This window comes from Bos indicus x Bos taurus, chromosome 3, assembly GCF_003369695.1.
Source record: "Bos indicus x Bos taurus breed Angus x Brahman F1 hybrid chromosome 3, Bos_hybrid_MaternalHap_v2.0, whole genome shotgun sequence".
Taxonomy (NCBI): Eukaryota; Metazoa; Chordata; class Mammalia; order Artiodactyla; family Bovidae; genus Bos; species Bos indicus x Bos taurus.
The window spans coordinates 110,527,158-110,548,168 of NC_040078.1; the positions used below are offsets into that span (position 1 = coordinate 110,527,158).

At 36.2% G+C, this 21,011-nt stretch overlaps 1 protein-coding gene across 5 annotated transcripts in view; it reads right to left on the bottom strand.

Annotated features, from left to right (window-relative positions):
* Positions 1-21,011, bottom strand: part of ZMYM4 (zinc finger MYM-type containing 4) — a 164,825-nt gene that overhangs the window by 70,886 nt on the left and 72,928 nt on the right. For 3 of the 5 annotated variants that reach the window (XM_027537872.1, XM_027537871.1, XM_027537873.1), the window contains exons 3-5: positions 7,864-8,388; positions 6,133-6,194; positions 5,612-5,782 (exon numbers count right to left, since the gene is read on the bottom strand). The exons of 1 other annotated variant lie outside the window; for it this stretch is intronic. In XM_027537872.1, the coding sequence (XP_027393673.1) occupies positions 5,612-5,782; positions 6,133-6,194; positions 7,864-8,388 (758 nt within the window). Of the gene's footprint in view, positions 1-5,611; positions 5,783-6,132; positions 6,195-7,531; positions 7,696-7,863; positions 8,389-21,011 lie in introns of those variants that run through there. One more of the 5 variants, XM_027537874.1, reaches the window with a different exon arrangement.

The following is a 21,011-nucleotide window of genomic DNA, read 5'->3' on the forward strand; positions in this document are numbered from 1 at the left end:
ACCCAGTGCTGGTCCATTTGTTTCCACACATTTGCTTTAATCATTAATGCCATGATGTACATCTTTGTGAATGCTCATACATTCATATTTAGGATTATCGCCTAAGGAAAGAACCTTAAAAGTGGAATTACTAGGTAGATAAGTATATAGTAAAGGTTCTTGGTGCACAATGACAGATTGCTTTTTAAAAATTTAACTACATTTATTCTAGCAATTTGTGAAAAAAGCCACTTAGTCTTTTCCCACTCTTGCTATAATTTCCGATTTTTTCAATATCCATTCACAAAAAAGCACTATAAGGTAATAATATTAACCTCCTATAGCATCTGTTATCAGTATTTCCTCAATAAGTTCTTTCAGTTAAAATTTTACATACTGAAGTTCCCATGTTTATGCCAAAAATCAATGGTTTTAGTTTTAGCGATTCCTTCTATTTCTTACAAAGGGCTTCCCTTGTGGCTCAGACAGTAAAGCGTCTGTCTACAATGCGGGAGACCCGGGTTCGATCCCTGGGTCAGGAAGTTCCCCTGGAGAAGGAAATGGCAACCCACTCCAGTATTCTTGCCTGGAAAATCCCATGGACAAAGGAGCCCAGTAGGCTACAGTCCATGGGGTCGCAAAGAGTTGGACACCACTGAGCGACTTCTCTTCACTTCTGTTTCTTACAAAGTTCTACTTCCATGATAAAATGCTAAGAAAATGCTCTCATTGTTTATAGAGTCCTTTAATCCAGAGGTCAGCAAACTTTATCTGCAAAAGGCCAGATACGAAGTATTTCTGACTTTTCAAGCCATGCTATCACAACTACTCAACTCTGCCCTGGTAGACCAAAAGCATCCATAGATAATATATAAATGAACAACTGTGGCAACAACCAATAAAACTTTATTTACAAAAATAGTATACAGAAAAACAAAAACAAAACAGAAACAAAGAGGACAGGTGGGATTTAGCCTGCTGCTGGTAAGACAGTTTGTCAACTCCTATTTTAATCCATCCAGAATTTATTTATTTTGATATATAATGAGCATTTTTCTTTCTCTTTCTCTGAATAGCTGGTGAATTCCTTTCACTCACAATTAATATATCAAATTCCTCTAAAAATACCTCTTTTATGGCAATCTATTCTGCATCATTATCAGGCTACTACTCTTACGATTTCACACTATTCTAATGAAAATAACTGTGAGATGCTTAATCATTTAATAGTTTGCCATATCTCTAATTACTAGAATATACATATAATGTGTGTGCATGCCTATTTATTCTTCTTCAAAACATAAGAAACCATTGATATTTCATCAGAATTGTATCAGAACTATATTTTACTTTAGGAATAACTAATATCTTACTTTTTTTAAGAAAGTCTATCCATTCATTCAAGTTGTTTTATATGATACAGCACTTTTTAGTTGCTTTGCTGTAGGAAATAGTGTATCTTTTCACTGTATTATCTAGGTGGGAAACTGATTTATAGAAATACTGCTGTTTTACATAATTAAAATTCAACCAGCCACTCAACTAAACTTTCATGAAATTTATTAACTTTCTAATAAAGATCCTTACCAGCAAATGATAATTTTGTCTCCCCTTTTCCATTATTTCTTCTAATTTCTTTAACATGTGTTGGGTCGAAAATCCAACAAGAGTTAAATAATAATTAATACTGACATCTGTAATATGTGTTCATTTACTAATTATTAACAGAAGGTTTCCATCATTTTACTTTTAAATTCAATGACTGTTATTGATCAAAAGTAGGTATTTCCTTACCTGATCAAGAGAGTATCTATTTTAAGAAATGTATAGTGAATTACATTGAAATTTTTTTGGCATCTATCTATGTATCTCGTCTTATTTGACCTGTTGATGAAGTTATACATTAAGAGATTTTCTAATACTGACTCATTCTAACATTCCTACATTATATAGTATATTAAGGCATATTACAAGTAAAAATCTTTTCTAATTTCAGAAAATTCAAAAAAAAAATTAATATTCATGGGTATACTTTAATGGTCTCCAATCAGCTCTCTTTCTCAGTCTATGACAGTTATTTAAAACTTCTGCTATATTCCTTAAGCCTCAAGTACGTATTACTTATGTAACATAGTAAAATACACATATATCTTAAGTACTCTGCTTGTACACCCCACAATGCTTTCAAGGCAGAACCATGTTTATGTTAGCATCCTCCCAACAATGACTAATTTCACAAATATTTAATAAAAAATCAATGACTAATAACTTGAGAAGTGAAAATCTTATGATCCAAAAGCTCTCAGAAGCAGAAAAACAGATGTCAAAACCAAAAAAATCCTTTACCAGTATCTTTACTTTCCCTTTGTTTACCATAAAGTATATATCAGTATTACAAGACAGTGTTTCAGAAATGAAAAACCCAGATTCTATAACCAAGTTAACTTGACATAGCTAAAAAACAAGCTCCAACATTTAATTATTGGATCCTACTTTCCACAACTATATGACTCACTATTGTCACAATTAACTGATTTGCTTTCCCATTCTAATCCATTTATTTCAATGAGATTATAGATTAGCTCTCCTTTTATTATGAGCAAAAAGAAAAAAAAATCATTATTTAAAAGTAATATTTACTGAATTCCCAGGTTTTAGAATCTATAGAAAAGGGGAAAAGAAAAAATGAGAAACAACTTTTATTTATAGAACAAAGTTTGGTAGACTAATAATAAGGCCTTGATGAAGGCCTCTGATTGGCTCCTTCCTGGCCATATGGCCTTGAATAACTTATTAACCTCTACAAACCTCAGTTCTCTTATCTATAAATGGACTTAATATCATCTACTCTGGCCTTTTTATTCTGGAGGATGAAACAATGTAGTACATATAAAAGTATCTGTAACTGTAAATATTATATAGAAAATATAGTAACATGCAATAGGATTTGAATGAAGAAATGTAACCAGGAGGACAAACGATGCTATGCCAGTAACAGAGGAAGGAGTACGATAACTGGAAAACCCAGAAAACTTTAACTGAAGAATAATCAAGAGCAATTGGGAAGAAGTGGATAAACATATATAAACATATTTCCATATCTTAGTGAGTTATATGGGAAAGTAAAAAAACTAAGACCAAAATGAATTGTGTAAAGTGGAGAATAAGGAAGCAAGTTGAAACAAAGCTACAAGTTAAGCAAAGAGAAAAGCCAAGGGAGGTTTTTATAAGGTGCCAGAAGCTAAAGCTATGATCTTATTAAGTCAAGAGAAAAGTTATTACAAGTAACTGATGGTCAAAAGTAAAGACTGACCACAGCTGTTAAATCTATCAGTATTTTATGAGCATTAGGTTAATAGTACTGTTTCAGAATAATTCACTGGAACTCCTCCTTCCAACCTATTTTCGGAAATGAAGAGTGATAAAGCATTAGGTAGTACTGAAAAATGAATAGATTTCCAATGATCACTGAGGAGAAATATCTAAAAGGACAGAACAATGAAGAAGGAAGCAAGAGAAGGGGAGAGGAAACAGGAGCGGGGAGAGGAAGTAGGAAAGAAAGGGAGAGAAGGGTAAGGAAGGGAAAGGGAAATAAAGAATACGGTACCCATAGTTTAACGTGAGGTCCCCTGAGGAATTTCTAGAAGAATGATGAAGGTCTGGTCCCACAGGATTGGTGTAGCTGAAAACAGACTTCTCAGAGAAAACCTAGCTTTACCCACTCACGCGTTGGAACTTCCTTATTTTGGGGTCAGCATAAAGAATGCTTCTAGACCTTATGCCTTGGACTTACATTCCTGCTTGGTTCTCGAGTCCAGTCAATCAAGTGGTGAGCTCTTACGGAAGTTCTTCCCCAAAATCATGGCGAAACTTCCTATTTGGTATTTTATAACACATTATTACACTTTGAATAGTTGATAAAAATGTAGGTATTTCTGGGTCCTGACAGTTCCATCCTATTGCTGTTCTCCAGTTACTGGAATATCTGATTGTTTTCAAAACAGTAATACAAATAACCCTTCCTGATGCCCCCTTCCCCTAATGTATGTAGTCTTTCCTATAACTGTCTTTCATCTCAAGGAGTGTCACTGGGTCATGTACAGGGAGAAACTGATGTCTTTGGTACCCTGACAGCACTGCGATTCCTTATGGATTTCTCATGTCCACATTGGGGCACGTAAAGGATGGAGATCTGCTCTGTACAGACATAACTGTAGTCTTCTGAAATATACACTGCCATACGGATCTCCCCTAGGTGTCAGGACATTTCTTTATCTCTAATTCAGGTATCTCTATTTTGCCTGCTTCTATTACTGTTCTTTCAATCTAACTTCTACCACCTTCTTTGTAGCTACCACACTCATACTCATCCAACTCTACAGCTTTATCATCACTACCCTATACAGCTACCTTCCACTGGGCACCATGGAATTCCTGTTTAATTGAGGCATCAGTCTGACTCACATAAATCACTTGTAACTCTTGCCTTTTCCTACTCTAAAACAGTGGTTCTCAATACCAGAAGATTTTGTCCCCCACGGGACATTTGGCAATGTCTGAGGACATGGTGCTACTGGCAACTAGTAGGTAGAGGTCAAGGATGCTACGAAATATCCTATAATGCCTAGGATGTATTGCCCCTCACTACAAAGACCTATCTGGGTCAAACTGTCAACAGTGCTGAGAAACCCTGCTTAGAGACATCCGAGTGAAAAAAATGTCTTCCACACAGTCTCACATTCTCAACCACCCTAATATAAAACAAAGACAGGAAAAGGTAAGCTTTCTCCAGATCAAATGTCATTTCAAAAAAATAGCTAATTCATGCTATCTTTACTTCTCATCTGTATAAAATACAGAACACTCTCAAATAATTGCTGCTATTGCATATTCATCCCTTGGTCCTTTTCTACATTCTTAAATGATTACACCATCTTTATTCTGTTCCAACCACTGCTATGTCATTAACTGCATGGATAACTTCACTGACTTCAGGATTCACAGTTACAGGATCTCTCCAACTTTCATCTCTAGAACAACCTTGAAATAACAGAGCTCTATCCCTACCCTTTTTACTCACACACCTCAAAACTGGAATCCTATACGACCCATCAAAGCCTCCTTTATCTTCAACCCACTGATCTAAAGAACTGGTTCCTCAATCAATTAACTCTTCCAAAGATAACCTGTCCATTAATCCTTCCTGAGAAACACTTAAATCTTTACATACTTCATTAGCAATAACTGTAAAAGGCTTATTACTACCTTATATAAACAATCACACCATAAACTCATAAACCTCCATAAACTTCAGCCATGTCTGCTATTATAAATCTCAAATCCTTGAAGACTCACTTTCCCTAATCCTTCACTAAAATTGTTAAAAATCACAGAACAACGTTATTAAGGGACAAAGTGAATTAGAAGCCTTAATTACTACTTGGAAAAAGTTTCCTGTAACTCTGGTTGATTCCTTAGTATTATTCTTAAGATAATTCAATTTCCTCAATCTTCATTAAGAGTCTCCTCTCACCCCATCCACAAAACACTTCTTTATCAAGAACTTCCTTTCTTGAATGAATAATGCATGTGTGGAACAAAAAAGAAGGGGGAAAAAAGGTGAAATGTTTACTTGAGCATTGTCAGGTTCATCTTTAATTCTGTCTAGTAGTCCCTGCTGTGGTGCCATTGCTTTGTCATACTCATCATCCAAAGGTTCTTCTTTAATTCTAATATTTGATGCAAAGGAATTTCCCAGTTCCGAACCAATGGATTCTTTATTGGCAAATGGATAGCTGGAATCCTAAAACACAATATAAAGGATTAATAAATATTCAGATTTTTAAATTATTCCTCTTCAGGTTTAACACCCAAAGAAAAGCTCACTGGAAATGAAGAACTCTATGGATGTTCATTAGAGTCCCTATGCTTATAAGTAAATGTGATATATGTCCAAATATCAAACACAAATAAAGAATCTAAGACCAAAGACTTCTTAGCACATCTCCAAAGATGTCCTTATCCGAATAATAAAGGAATTTTAAAAAACCAGCGCTCTACCTAATACATATAGTTACAGTTTAGAAAATCACATAAAGAAAACTTTGACACTTGCCACAGTTACAGCAATCTACATACACACTGAAAACTTACCCTAAAGTTTGTTTCTGGGGTTTGTGGTAAATGGGTATGTAATGTTTCTTCAACTTGATTAGCTATTGAAAGAAAAAAACAAAACAAAACAAACATATGTATATGAATAACAAATCTTACAAAGAGTGACCTAAAAAGCTATTACTTGATAATCACCTCTCTTTCCAACAAAGATGCTCCTTAGAGTGAAAAGGGTACAAAAAAATACCCACAGATAGTTTCACTCAAAATAAACAATCTGGCCCCACCTAACTTTTAGCTATCTCCTTGCTCAAACCTAAATAAAGTGGTTACTTTATTCACTATGTTCTAAAAATTACTTAAGTTTGTTCTTCCCCATCTCTGCTTATATCATTCCAAGTCCCCACTATCCTAATCTTTACACAGTCTTCCAGATTCAGCTCAGTTCAAAAATCACCTCTCCTCTAGAAAACCTTCCCTTGCCCGCTAAGTTAAAAATCATTTCTCTTCTAAGAATACCTAAAACACAGTTTCAGTTATTTCAAAGAAATATTATTGTACTGCTTTATTAAAAACTCTTCTACAGTGTCTTCAATTATAAATTAAATTTTATGCTATTCAACTGGTCATTAACACTTCAACTACTTGACTTGTCCCTTCTGCTATTAGATATTATGTTCCCTGAAGATAAGTACCCATATAATTTATCCCTTCTAGGCATACTGAAAATGCATTAAATAATATATACTGAAAAACACAGTATACCCTTGTACATAATAGATACTTAAACTAATTGTTCTTTATAATGATACTGATTTGTTCTATCACAGTTTTCCTAGCACTGTCAGAAGAAATAGTAATACAAGGACTAGAATATTCAACCTTGCTTTCTTTCACACCTATTTAATATTTATTGAAATTTTACTATTTTCACTACACCAGGTTAGGCCCCAAGAACACAAAAATGAGTAAGATACAGTCCAGCCCTCAATAAACTCTCACACTAACAAGTAAAGGCAAAACAAACAGCTATGATACTATGTGATAATTACTATAAATAAATGAGGCATAAACAAAATGCTATGGAAATATAGATGAGGAAATAAACATTCTTGATGCAGAGAGGTTAGGGATGACCACAGGGTAGAAGAGGTTTATGAGTTAGGTATTGTCAGATAAGAAGCACTTTTACAGGCACATATACAAGAGAGAAAATGACATGCAGGCAAATGGAACAGCAAGAGAAAAGAAAGGCATAGAAATAAGAAAATGTATATTCAAGAATGGAACTGAAGCTAAAGTATAGGGTATGCTGGGCAAAGAGGCTCAAGAGGGGTCTCAAGAAACTTTTAAAACATAAAATAGAAATGATATCAAAAAGGAAAACCCTCCCTAAATTGGACTAATTGGTGGGACAGCAGTTTGAATTAGTGCTTACAGCACAAAGAAGTTAAATCCAACTTCAGGTTCCAATGTTCAACCAAAGAAAATGAACAGGTGATTCGAGTATCTTGCCTTCTCATCAAAATATTGCAACCAGGGGAGGGAGAAATGAGGTTTAGAGCTATTTTTCAACCATTTATACCATTACCAATAGTTACTGGGAGAAATTCAGTCACTCTGCAAAGAACAAGGATAAAAGAAAAATGACAAGCTTACAATGAATTTAACTGTTCACACTTTGCTTAGTATCAGAAGTAATAAAAGCTGTATTATTATCACTATGTTGTTATTTACTGTGTTTTATGGCTCTATTCCAACAATTATTACCTGCTTTATCAAAAAAACTGCTTTTCAACCTTGAATCCAACTCTTTATGGGGTTTATCCAACCGTTTTTCACGTTCATGATAAGTTAGGTCTCTATTTTTCTCCTTTCCAGAAAATGTCTCTTTGCTGTTTTCTCTTACTAGACTAAAATCTTTCCGTATTGATTTAAAGACAGAAACCTGATCAAACTGTTTAGGAAAGTCTTTTTTTAATTTATTTTGAATCTGTATTTCATTTTCATTGTCTGATTCATGCTGTGTGACTCTTCTCTCTACTTCCAAGCTATCATCAGTATGAATTGAAGAAACAAGATTGTCCTTTGAACTAAAATCCTGTTCATCCTCATTGTCACTACCAACGACTGGAATTCCTGCAAGATCCCCAGAGTTCAAAAAATAATCATCTTCATCCAGCAATGAATTTTCAGATCCTGTTTGATTCGGCATTCCATAAGACATGCTGTCAAGGGTAGGAGTTAAGTTGTGGTCTATATCTTCAGACATTTCTGTATCCATGATACCACCACCTTAAAAAGTAAAATACTGTTTAGACAAATGATAGTGCTAAAGATGACCATATTTATAAGGTCTGTCTGGCATATAACAAATTATATATTTTTTCTTTTCAAACAAAATATAGATAATAATACTGCAATATTCAATAGGTGTGACAGATAGCCCTATCTGACAGATAAGGAAACAGGGACATAAAACTTGAGAAACTATTTTAAGTTTGAAAGAAAGTCAATGCAATATAGAAAGAAAGAGTACCAACTTCAGAATGAGACATATGTGTGTTGGAATCATAGCATAATTACTGAAAATCTATGGGATACTGAGAAGAAACTCTAAGGCTTCCTTAGCTATAAAACAGTGTAATACTCACCTTGCAGATTAATTTGTGGTGAGGTTTAATGATAGTATGTATAAAGGGCCTACTAACATAGAGACTGACACACAGAAGGGAATATGAAAGTGATAATTACAGTTATCATAGAGACTATTCTGGGGAGCTGAGATCAGAACCCAGTTCTCTGACCTCAGAGTCCTAACTTCCCTACACTAACCCTTAATAAACACAGCAGTTACTGTTTATAGTAGTAAATATTAAAACATAAAAATAAAATTTATCCAGGTCAGAATAAATATTAAAACCTGTTTACTGTTTGAACTAAATGCTCAAGTCTCTCCTATTCCAAAATAAAACAAACAAGAAAACTCAGTCCTGCATTTCTTTTTCCTGCCCTAATTCACCTTTCTTTCCCAAACTTCTAGGGGAAAAGTTTACATTGGTTTGTTTCTACTTCATCTCCCAGTCATTAATCCTTTGAACTTATTGCAGTCTGGTTCCCAATTTCACACTGGAACCTTTCTCATTAAGATCATCAATGATTTCCTCATGGCCAAATTCAATTATTTTTTCAATCTTTACGTGTCATATCCCTCCAAGATAAAATACTTTGGTTTCTTTGACATGCACTATTTCCTATTTTCCTTACTATTCTATGGAGAAGGAAATGGCAATCCACTCCAGTACTATTGCCTGGAAAATCCCAGGACAGAGGAGCCTGGTAGGCTACAGTCCATAGGGTCGCAAAGAGTCAGACACGACTGAGCAACTTCACTCACTTCACTTACTATTCTATTAATTTATTCCATTCTTGTCTTCCTATTTTATGTGTTCAATATTCCAATTATCATCTCATTTCATATACTCAGACCATTTTATTCACCATCATAGCCTTGACTTTTGCTGATGACTTCCCAAATGTTTTAGCTTAGAACTTTCCTCCAAACTTCAGATGTCTATATTCAACTAGCTTCTATAGGACCCCTAAGAACCTTCAACTTAACACCTCTGAAATCAAATTCATCATGTACCCATCCCAAGAAATACTTTCTTGTACTTTATTTCTGTCACTTAATTAATAGAACTGCCAAATCAGCAGACTGATCAAGATTAAAAAAAAAAAGACTCACTCCAATTCTCCTTTCTCTTGGCCAAATTCTGTTAACTGTATTAATATCTCTTTCAAATTCATCTCCTTCTTTGGTACCATTCCAACACTTCACATCTCTTCCTACTGACAGTGCACTAACTCAATCCACAGGATATCTAGTAGGCAACCACATTCTTACAAATCCTGCCCTCAAACCACATTTAATTGGTCCATGAGCAAACAAACTAGAACTGGTGAAAACACAGAGTGAAGCAAAAACTAAAAATATTAGTGGCACCAACAGCTTTGCTTTTATTTCATGTGGCTGGATCTTCAAATCATTCCCTGAGTTCCATGATCCAGGATAAATTTCTCTTTTTGTTCAAACTGATTTGAGTTGGAATACTTCTAATCAAGTCCTAACTAATATAGGGTCCAAATGAAAACTTTCTTCAAGTTGCCCCCTTCATAAAGATATCAGAACTATCTTTTGAAACCATTAACCATTCCACATTATACCTTCACTTGAAATCCTTCAAAAATATCCCTTGGCCTAAAAGTACTCATTCATTCATTCAGCACCTATTTATTAGGAAATCGCTTCATGGTAACTACTCTGCTACGTTCTAGGGATATGATGATGGAAAAGATAGCTATGATTCCATCTCTTCAGAGAACTAGAGAAACAGAGAAAATAATAAAATTAGAAAATCACCATTTTCACATAACTAATTAATTTTAAATAAAGATGGTGAAATCATATGAATTTGCACAACTTACTTTCACATAGTAAGAAAGCATAACACACAAAGAAAAGCATGGAGGGAAGAGAAAGTATGTACAATAGCACAGATATTCACTATACTATTTTTATTCTTTAGAGTGTTTTATTTGAAAATTTTCCTCGTAACAGAAGAATAGGGAGAAAACATAAAGAAGCAGGTGTTAAAACACACACATAGTGAGATAAATTTACCAGATCATAAGGCAACCAAAGGTCAAGGTTAGAGCCTTCTCTACAGAAATTTATCCTTACTACCTGACCACATGGTATATGCTCAGTAACTGTTCAATGAATGAAAGAATATGCATTCCTGTGATCAACATTTTAATCTAAGTACTACAGTATATAAGAAATCAACTAAAATGTAATATTGCCAAGAGACTTCCAAAATCTTTATGTTTAAATTCAGGATATGATATTGGGAGGAAAGGGGAACCACCTGAAAAGAACTGGACCTCTAACTCACACCAAAACGATGTCCAGATGTATTTAACTTTTAGACATAAAAAAATAAAACGCTAATATTAAAAAAAAAATGGAAGAATTATTTTTAGGGAAAAGCCTTTCTAAGAATGACACAAAACCCAGAATAAAAAACTGACTGAATAAAAGAATAAAAGACCAAATGTGACTATAAAAAATTCCTAACGAGAAGGAAACATAAGGCAAACCAAAAGATCAAAGACAAAGCTGTCAAAAACATTTTCCTGCACTTTACATCACAACAGATCCTTTCCCTAATGGATAAAGATTAGACTCTTAGTTCACTAAAGATACCAAAACCAAATACATTTATAAAAGCAAAGTATCTAAATGAACATTTCACAAGAATGGAAACACTAAGGTTGAACTTTGTTCATAAACGAAATGCAAATTAATAATGCAGTTAAGGTTTTGATAACAGCCTGGCAGCTATGCTACTGGCCAAAGCTGCCAAACTATGGCCCAAGGCCAAAAAATACACAAACAGTGTGGCATAGACCATATGTGAGCTGTAAGGCCTAAAATATTTACTATGTGGCCCTTAAGAGAAAAAAAAGTTTGTCAATCCCTGTAGTAGAGAATCCCTACTATAATCCCTAATAGGCAAAGTATGCTATGCTATGCTATGCTAAGTTACTTCAGTCGTGTCCGACTCTGTGCGACCCCATACACGGCAGCCCACCAGGCTCCCCAGTCCCTGGGATTCTCCAGGCAAGAACACTGGATAAGATGGCACAATCATTAAAAAAAAAAAAGCAAACAGGTAATAGGTATATGACTTTACACATACCTTTGATCCAGTAATTCAATTTCTAAGAATTTATCCTATAGACATTTCTCAAAAGATCTATGAAAAAGAACATGAATAAACAGCAAAGACTGGAAACAGTCTATCTGTTCAACAATGAGGCTCAATTAACTATGGTACATACCTATAACAGAATATTATATAGTTGGTAAAAAGAATGAGGCAGCTTTATAAGAGTTCTCAGAGTCAATTAGTAAAAATACCTAAACTGAGAAAGAATATATATATATATATATTAGGCTATCACTGCTATATGTTTTATAATTTCTGTGTATGTTTGTGTATACGTTAAATATACCTTCCACTGATTTTCTGTGACACCAGAATCAGGTGGCTATGAAACAGAAACACTAACTTTCAAAACATATCCTTTTGTATCTTGAGTTTTGAAGCACATCTATTATCTATTGAAAAAAACAAAATTTATTCTCATTTTGAGAATGCACTCAAGATTTTCAGAGGTGGCAATTGCTATTAAGTTATCTAATTTGAATTGCAATTTTGATAGTTATCACACAATAAATTTACAGGCTGAATAAAAGTACATGAGATTAAATTATGTTCTATTAGTATACATAATTAAATAGAACAGAATTGTACTCATCCTTGTGGCCCAAATAAAAGAAATAGGTTCTGTTTCTCAGAGCCTACATCTACATAAAAAATGCAACACTAAATTGTATTTGGGGATACAAGTGGATAATGAAACACTTGAAAGCAAATTTCCCACAAAAGACTCCTACCTAATTTTTAGACACTGAACTGGACCGGTATGTTTGAGGGAAAAAATGGTATATGGCTGGAAATGAATAAGTGTGAGGCTGGAAATGAATAAGTGTGAGGAAGAGTTCTTAAAAATGATAAAAGAGAAAATGCAGGACAGATATATTAGGAATTTCCAAACCATACAAAAAAGATCCCGAAGAGGAAATAATATGATTTATGTTTTACAAGGAACAGGATGTAAAGTAGCAGGACTACTTTAAAGCTGTTAAATGTTACAGGGAGTGAAGAAGGGAAGCAAGGATATCATGTAGGAGGCTACTGCAGTAATCCAAGGAAAAACTGGTGGCTCAGACCAGGATAGAATGGTGGATGTGAGCAACAGTACTCAGATTTGGATATAATTTGAAAGTAGAGGCATTTCCTGGTATATGAGAAGCTGTATATGAAAGGAATCAAAAATAGCAGAAAAGGGTGCCATGTCTTGAGACGTAAACACTAAGGGAGGAACAGACTGAGAGGGGTAGCATGAATAGTTTGGTTTGGACCTGTTAATTTTGAGAACCTTACAAAACTTGAAAATGGAGATATCAAGAAGGCAACTGGACATATTAATGAGGTAAAGAAGAAACTCTTGTCAAAAAATGATATATAAATTTGGGAGTCATAGATGAAATGATGGTACTTAAAGTTCATGAGACTAGTTAAGATAACCTAGTGACTGAACTTACTACTGATGGAAGAGAGCTGAGAGTCCTGAGATACTTCATTCAACTTTTAGAAATCTGGTAGAAAGGAAGGAATCAGGGAAAGAGAATAAAATGGAACAACCAATGAGGTAGGAGGAAAATTAGGGAGGTGATATTACAGAAGCAAAGTGAAGAAAATATTTCAATTAGAAAGAAGTGGGCAACCTTAATGAATGCTGCTGAGCTAACACAGAACAATGAAGGCTGAAGACTGATTATTAATATTGGCAAAGTTGAAACAAACTTCTTACTTGACAGGAGCTTTATCAGTGGAAAATGGATACACAAAAGCTGCAATGGGGTGATCCCATAAAGAGACTCAGAGGAGAGAACTTTAAGTACAAACAACTGTACAGAGGAGTTTTGCTCTAAATTAAAGAAAATGAGCAGAAACTGGAGTAAAATCTAGACTGAAAAGTTCTTTTGACTCTGTATTTTTGTTTTGTTTTCGTTGTTTTGGGTAGTTTTCTGGAGGGGGGAGTTTTGTTTTTTAAGATGAAGACTATCACAGCTTATAGCATACTCCTAGGAATGATTCAATAAAGAGGGAATAACAATGGGAACAGAATCTAAAAAAGAGTGGCTATTTGTACATATATAACTGACTCACTCTGCTGTATAACAGAAATTAACACTGTAAAACAACTGTATTCCAATAAGAAAAATTTATTAAAAAAAAAAAAAGAGGGAGGAGAGCTCCCTGGTAGTCCAGTGGCTAAGACTCTGTGCTCTCAGTGCAGGAGGCCTGGGTTTGATCCTGATCAGGGAACTAGGTCCCCACATGCTGCAACTGAAGATCCTGTGTGGTGCAACAAAGACTGAAGATCCTGAGAGCGGCAACTAAGACCCTTGCACGCTAAGTCACTTCAGTCGTGTCCAACTCTTTGCAACCCTATGGGCTATAGGCCACCAGGCTCCTCTACCCACGGGATTCTCCAGGCATGACTACTGGAGTGGGTTGCCACGCCCTCCTCCAGGGGATCTTCCCAACCCAGGGATCAAACTAAAGTTTCTTACATCTCCTGCACTGGCAGGCAAGTTCTTTACCACTAGCGCCACCTGGGAAGACCCAGTGCAGCCAAATAAACAAATATTTTTTCAATAAAGGGAAAAACTATTAAAAGGGAAAATCTGTGCAACAGGGATGTGATCAGTACATAAATTTCCTCTGTGAAAAAATAAAATGAGCACACTGGTTAAATGCAGGTAGGCTGTTAAGATTTTCAGAAAGAAGAAAGAAAGTTATTTAAAGCACTTAAGTACAATTATGTGTGTTGGAATATGAAATTAAATTTCATGAGGTCAAATGAACTTTTATGCCTTGTCCTTCTTTTTGCTTTTGATTTAGTGGCATATTGGTATTTGTATACTATACCCAAGAATCATTTTACTTTAAAGTACAACCACCAACTAAAGAACTCATTAAAGGAACCTACATAAATGAACATTAATAAAGGGCTATTACTCATTTCCAATATATTACTCCAATATATTATTTCCAATAATATATATATTATAAATTAATTTTATATATTTTTATTTCAATAAATGATAACTTTCAGAAATAAAATAATGTCAATTGTAATTTCAACCTTAGAAGATGGTTCTCTAATAATTCTGACACTGTTTTTCTCTCTTAATAAAGAAATAAAGGATCAAAAGAAAAAACACAAACTCCAAAGAACGCAAAAATAAACAACAGCAAGCATAAAAGCAAGGTAATCTGGTTCCTTTTAAACTTTTAAATTAGCATTTTGCTTTGACACTGAAATAGTTCTAGAAGATGATTTATTTTTGTTTTCAATAAAATACAATCTTATGATTATACAGTAGAGGAGACGAATAGATTCAAGGGATTGGATCTGGTAGACAGAATGCCTGAAGAACTACGGACGAAGGTCTGAAACACTGTACAGGAGGTGGTGACAAAACCGTCTCCAAGTGGGCACAGAAACAGCAAGGACCTAAGAGAAGCAGAAGAGATTAACAAGAGGTGGCAACATAAAAAGAAATGCATCTGAGTCAGTTCTAATCAGGTGGATGAACCTAGAGCCTATTCAACAAACAGCAGCCAGTCAGAAAGACAAAATCAAATATTGTGTATTAATGCATACATATGGAATCTAGAAAGACGGTCCTGATGAACCTATCTGAAGGGTAGCAGTGGAGACACAGACATAGAGCACAGACTCATGGACACAGGGGGAGGGGGAGAAAGAGAGGGTGGGATGGATGGAGGGAGTAACATGGAAACATATACATTACCACATGTAAAACAGATAGCCAATGGGAATTTGCTATATGACTTCAAACCAGGGCATTGAAACAACCTAGATGGGTGGGCTGAGGAGGGAGTTTCAAGAGGAAGGGTACATAGGTAAACCTATGGCTGAATCATGTTGATGTCTGGCAGAAACCAACACAATATTGTAGAACAATTATCCTTCAACTAAAAATAAATTTAATAACTTAAGAAAAAAGAAGAGGTGGCAAGAATACACAGAAGAACTACACAAAAAAAGTTTTAACCACCTGGATAACCACAATGGTGTAGTCACTCACCTACAGCCAGACATCCTGGAATGTGAAGTCAACTGGGCCTTAGGAAGCATCACTACGAACAAAGTTAGTGTAGCTGATAGAATTCCAGTTGAGCTATTTCAAAGCCTAGAAGATGATGCTGTGAAAGTGCTGTACTCAATATGCCAGCAAATTTGGAAAACAGCAGTGGCCACAGGACTGGAAAAGGTTTCTTTTCATCCCAATCCCAAAGAAAGGCAATGCCAAAGAATGTTCAATCTAGTGTACAATTGCGTTCATTTCACATGCTAGCAAGATAATGCTCAAAATTCTTCAAGCTAGGCTTCAAAAGTACATGAACTGAGAACTTCCAAATGTATAAGCTGGATTGAGAAAATGCAGAGGAATCAGAGATCAAACTGCCAACATCCGTTGGATCATAAAAAAAGGGAATTTCAAAAAAAAAATCTGCTTCATTGACTATGCTAAAGCCTTTAACTGTGTGAATCAGAACAAATCGTGAAAAATTCTTAGAGATGGACATACCAGACCACCTTGCCTGCCTCCTGCAAAACTTGTATACAGGTCAATAAGCAAACTGGACATGGAACAACAGACAGGTTCAAAATTGGGAAAGGAGTACGTCTAGGCTGTATATTGTCACCCAGCTTATTTAACTTATATGCAGAGTATATCACGCAAAATGTAGGGCCCAAGCTGGAATCAAGACTGCCAGGAGAAATATCAACAACCTCATATATGCAGATGATACCACTCTAATAGCAGAAAGTGAAGAGGAACTAAAGAGCCTCTTGATGAGGATGAAAGAGGAGAGTGAAAAAGCTGGCTTAAAATTCAACATACAAAAAACTAAAATTATGGCATCCAGTCCCATCACTTCATGGCAAATAGATGGGGAAAACGTGGAAGCAGCAACAGACTTTATTTTCTTGGGCTCCAAAATCACTGTAGATGGTGACTGCAGCCACAAAATTAAAAGACGCCTGCTCCTTGCAAGTAAAGCTATGACAAACCTAGACAGCATATTAAAAAGCAGAGACATCACTTTGCCAACAACAGTCCATATAGTCAAAGTTATAGTTTTTCCAGTAGTCATAAACAGATATGAGAGTTGACTCATAAACAAGGTTCAGCACTGAAGAACTGATGCATTCAAATTGCAGTGCTGGAGAAGCCTCTTGAGAGTCCTTGGACAGCAAGGAGATCATACCAGTCAATCCTAAAGGAAGTCAATCCTGAATATTCACTGGAAGGACTGATGCTAAAGCTCCAATACTGTGGCCAACTGACGTGAAGAGCCAACTCACTGGAAAAGACATTGATGCTGAGAAGGATTAGGCACAGGAGGAGAAGGGGATGACAGAAGAGGAGATGACTGGATGGCATCACCAACTCAATGAGCAAACTCCAGGAGATAGTGAAGGACAGGGAAGCCTGGCATGCTGCAGTCGATGGGTTCCAAAGAGCTGGACATGACTCACCAAATGAACAACAACAACAAAGTAATAAAAGCCCCTTTAAACTATAAGATCAGCAATATAGTTTACCAGTTAAAAGTCCAATAAAGTCAGGAATTAAAAATGAAACATACATGCTTTAAACATTTATTTTTACTTGGTATGTATAAAAAAAGCACACTGACCTATCACTGATGATCAGTGAGACTTTGGAAATGGGTTTGCTAATTTGAGTTCTTCCTTGAGCAAATTACAGCCCTAAAACAACCTTCCAGATCGCAACTTTGGTTTCTTTAGAATGGAATGAGAAAATAAAGGCACCTCCACGTTTTTACTGACTTGACCGAGTTAAGTCTTCCTAAAGCATTAAAATTATTCACAGAAACAATTTTACTTTTCAGAGGAAATTTCATTATTGTCAAAAATGGTACAACTAAAATTAATTACAATAAAAAGCACCACTAGAATAAACAAATACAGGAAATTCTGATTCTTGTAAGCACTCAATTCATCAAAAGCTAAATCAAGTTGTATTCTTCTGAAACTACTAGATGCTCTTCAACAGTCATTCTAGCTTCCTCTCTTAACGACAGGCCCTCATTCTCATTGGGGCACATTTATTGCTGTTCAGTAGCTAAGTTGTGATCCCATGGACTACAGCACACCAGGCCTCCCTGTCCCTACCATCTCCCAGAATTTGGCACACTTATAGTAACAAAAAGATTGTAATCTCAGCTTATGATCCTAAGGTAAAAAGCATATTGTCTATTAACAGGTCAATAACCAACAGAAAACTTTTCATGGAAATAAACAATAATTGGAATACAACAAACCATTCTTCTTTCAAACTGAAAGTGTCAATTCATTAATGAGTCAGGGCTGTAATTTTTTTTTAAATAGACTACAACAGAAAACATAGTTCAGACTCAAAATCAGTTCAGTTCAGTCGCTCAGTCGTGTCTGACTCTTTGCGATCCCACGAATTGCAGCACGCCAGGCCTCCCTGTTCATCACCACTCCCGGAGTTTACTCAAAAACATGTCCATCGAGTCGGTGATGGACATGTCATCCTCTGTCGTCCCCTTCTCCTCCTGCCTCCAATCCCTCCTAGCAACAGGGACGGACGTTCGTGACACTGTACAGGAGACAGGGATCAAGACCATCCCGATGGAAAAGAAATGCAAAAAAGCAAAATGGCTGTCTTAGGAGACCTTACAAATAGCTGTGAGAAGAGAAGCGAAAAGCAAAGGAGAAAAGGAAAGATATAAGCATCTGAATGCAGAGTTCCAAGTAATGCCAAGGAGAAATAAGAAAGCCTTCCTCAGCGATCAATGCAAGGAAATAGAAGAAAACAACAGAAATGGGAAAGATGAGAGATCCCTTCAAGAAAATTAGAGATACCAAGGGAACATTTCATGCAAAGACGGGCTCGATAAAGGACAAAAATGGTATGGACCTAACAGAAGCAGAAGATATTAAGAAGAGGTGGCAGGAATACACAGAAGAACTGTACAAAGAAGATCTTCATGGCCCAGATAATCACGATGGTGTGATCACTCACCTAGAGCCAGATATCCTGGAACGTGAAGTCAAGTGGGCCTTAGAAAGCATCACTACGAACAAAACTAGTGGAGATGATGGAATTCCAGTTGAGCTATTTCAAATCCTGAAAGATGATGCTGTGAAAGTGTTGCACTTAATATGCCAGCAAATCTGGAAAACTCAGCAGTGGCCACAGGACTGGAAAAGGTCAGTTTTCATTCCAATCCCAAAGAAAGCTCAAACTACTGCACAATTTTACTCATCTCACAAGCTAGTAAAGTAATGTTCAAAATTCTCCAAGCCAGGCTCCAGCAATATGTGAACCGTGAACTTCCAGATGTTCAAGCTGGTTTTAGAAAAGGCAGAGGAACCAGAGATCAAATTGCCAACATCCTCTGGATTATCGAAAAGGCAAGAGAGTTCCAAAAAAACGTCTATTTCTGCTTTATTGACTATGCCAAAGCCTTTGACTGTGTGGATCACAATAAACTGTGGAAAATTCTGAAAGAGATGGGAATACCAGACCACCTGACCTGCCTCTTGAAAAATTTGTATCCAGGTCAGGAAGCAACAGTTAGAACTGGACATGGAACAACAGACTGGTTCCAAATAGGAAAAGGAGTACATCAAGGCTGTATATTGTCACCCTGCTTATTTAACTTATATGTGGAGTACATCATGAGAAGTGCTGGGCTGGAAGAAGCACAAGCTGGAATCAAGATCACCGGGAGAAGTATCAATAACCTCAGAAATGCAGATGACAACCACCCTTATGGCAGAAAGTGAAGAGGAACTAAAAAGCCTCTTGATGAAAGTGAACGAGGAGAGTGAGAAAGTTGGCTTAAAGCTCAACATTCAGAAAACGAAGATCATGGCATCTGGTCCCATCACTTCATGGGAAATAGATGGGGAAACAGTGGAAACAGTGTCAGACTTTATTTTGGGGGGCTCCAAAATCACTGCAGATGGTGATTGCAGCCATGAAATTAAAAGACGCTTACTCCTTGGAAGAAAAGTTATGACCAACCTAGATAGCATATTGAAAAGCAGAGACATTACTTTGCCAACAAAGGTCCGTCTAGTCAAGGCTATTGTTTTTCCAGTGGTCATGTATGGATGTGAGATTTGGACTGTGAAGAAAGCTGAGCGCCGAAGGATTGATGCTTTTGAATTGTGGTGTTGGAGAAGACTCTTGTGAGTTCCTTGGACTGCAAGGAGATCCAACCAGTCCATCCTAAAGGAGACTAGTTGTGGGTGTTCATTGGAGGGACTGATGCTGAGGCTGAAACTCCAGTACTTTGGCCAGCTCATGCAAAGAGCTGACTCATTGGAAAGACTCTGATGCTGGGAGGGATTGGGGGCAGGAGGAGAAGGGGATGACAGAGGATGAGATGGCTGGATGGCATCATCGACTCGATGCACAGGTGTTTGGGTGAGCTCCGGGAGTTGGTGATGGACAGGGAGGCCTGGTGTGCTGCAATTCATGGGGTCGCAAAGAGTTGGACACGACTGAGCGACTGAACTGAACTGAAGTGAACTAAAGCAATGCTTCTCAACGGTTACTGGATATCAGACTCTCTAGGTGAGCTTGGAAACGGATTCCTAAATTAATTTCTCAAGATCCTGCCTCAGCAAGTCAAGGGTGGCAGTCAAAATCTGATTTCTAACACAGCTCTAGGTGATGCTAATACCCTACCACATTTGAGGTAATAGGCTCTAGTTTTTATGAACCAGGCATAATTAACATCAGAAAATAAAACACTATACCCGGAGGCTGAAAGCAATCTTCATCAAGTCCAATCTGTTATCAGATGGTTGAATTTCTTTCACAAAACCCTAAATGGTCAACCATCCCTCTGAATGTTAAACCAACAAAGATGAACCACTGAATGATCTACCACCATACAACAGATGAACCATTTATGAACTATTTATGATAGTTCAAAAATAATCCATGTTAAGTACTAATGAAAATGAATTAGTTTTCTCAGGGAGTCATGACTCGAGATTACTGCTCTCCTTTCTTGTTTTCATTTAAATATGTATTGTTACTGTGGAATTATTAAAGAATGCCATTGATGATTCTATACATTCAATGAAGAGAGATGAGACTCCTAAGTGAG